Here is a 226-nt window from a genome sequence, read left to right as displayed (position 1 = left end):
CAAGTCCCCTCGGCGCGCCGTCGCGAGCGCGGCACTCCCTGGCACTCACAGCGTATCGGTTGGGCAGTCCGCGGCAGTTGAGGATCCTGACGTTGAAGAAGACGTCAGTGCCAATCAGGTCGTCGGCGATGTCCACGAACTTGTCATCTTCCTCGACGTAATCTTTCCCTGTCGCGTCGCACGGCACGATCTCCACCTGGTGGTGACGAAGTTTTTTTTTTTTTTT

The 226-nt window shown here is 57.5% G+C and overlaps 1 protein-coding gene across 1 annotated transcript in view; it reads right to left on the bottom strand.

Moving 5' to 3' along the window:
- Positions 1–226, bottom strand: part of LOC119589303 (kinesin-like protein KIF28P) — a 24,501-nt gene that overhangs the window by 7,558 nt on the left and 16,717 nt on the right. The window contains 1 exon segment of the mRNA XM_037937926.1: positions 50–196. Coding sequence (XP_037793854.1) covers positions 50–196 — 147 coding nt within the window.

The sequence above is a fragment of the Penaeus monodon genome, chromosome 25 (assembly GCF_015228065.2).
Source record: "Penaeus monodon isolate SGIC_2016 chromosome 25, NSTDA_Pmon_1, whole genome shotgun sequence".
NCBI classification, from domain to species: domain Eukaryota; kingdom Metazoa; phylum Arthropoda; class Malacostraca; order Decapoda; family Penaeidae; genus Penaeus; species Penaeus monodon.
Note: the sequence above shows the minus strand (reverse complement) of the source record. Positions and strands in the feature narration are given on the sequence as shown.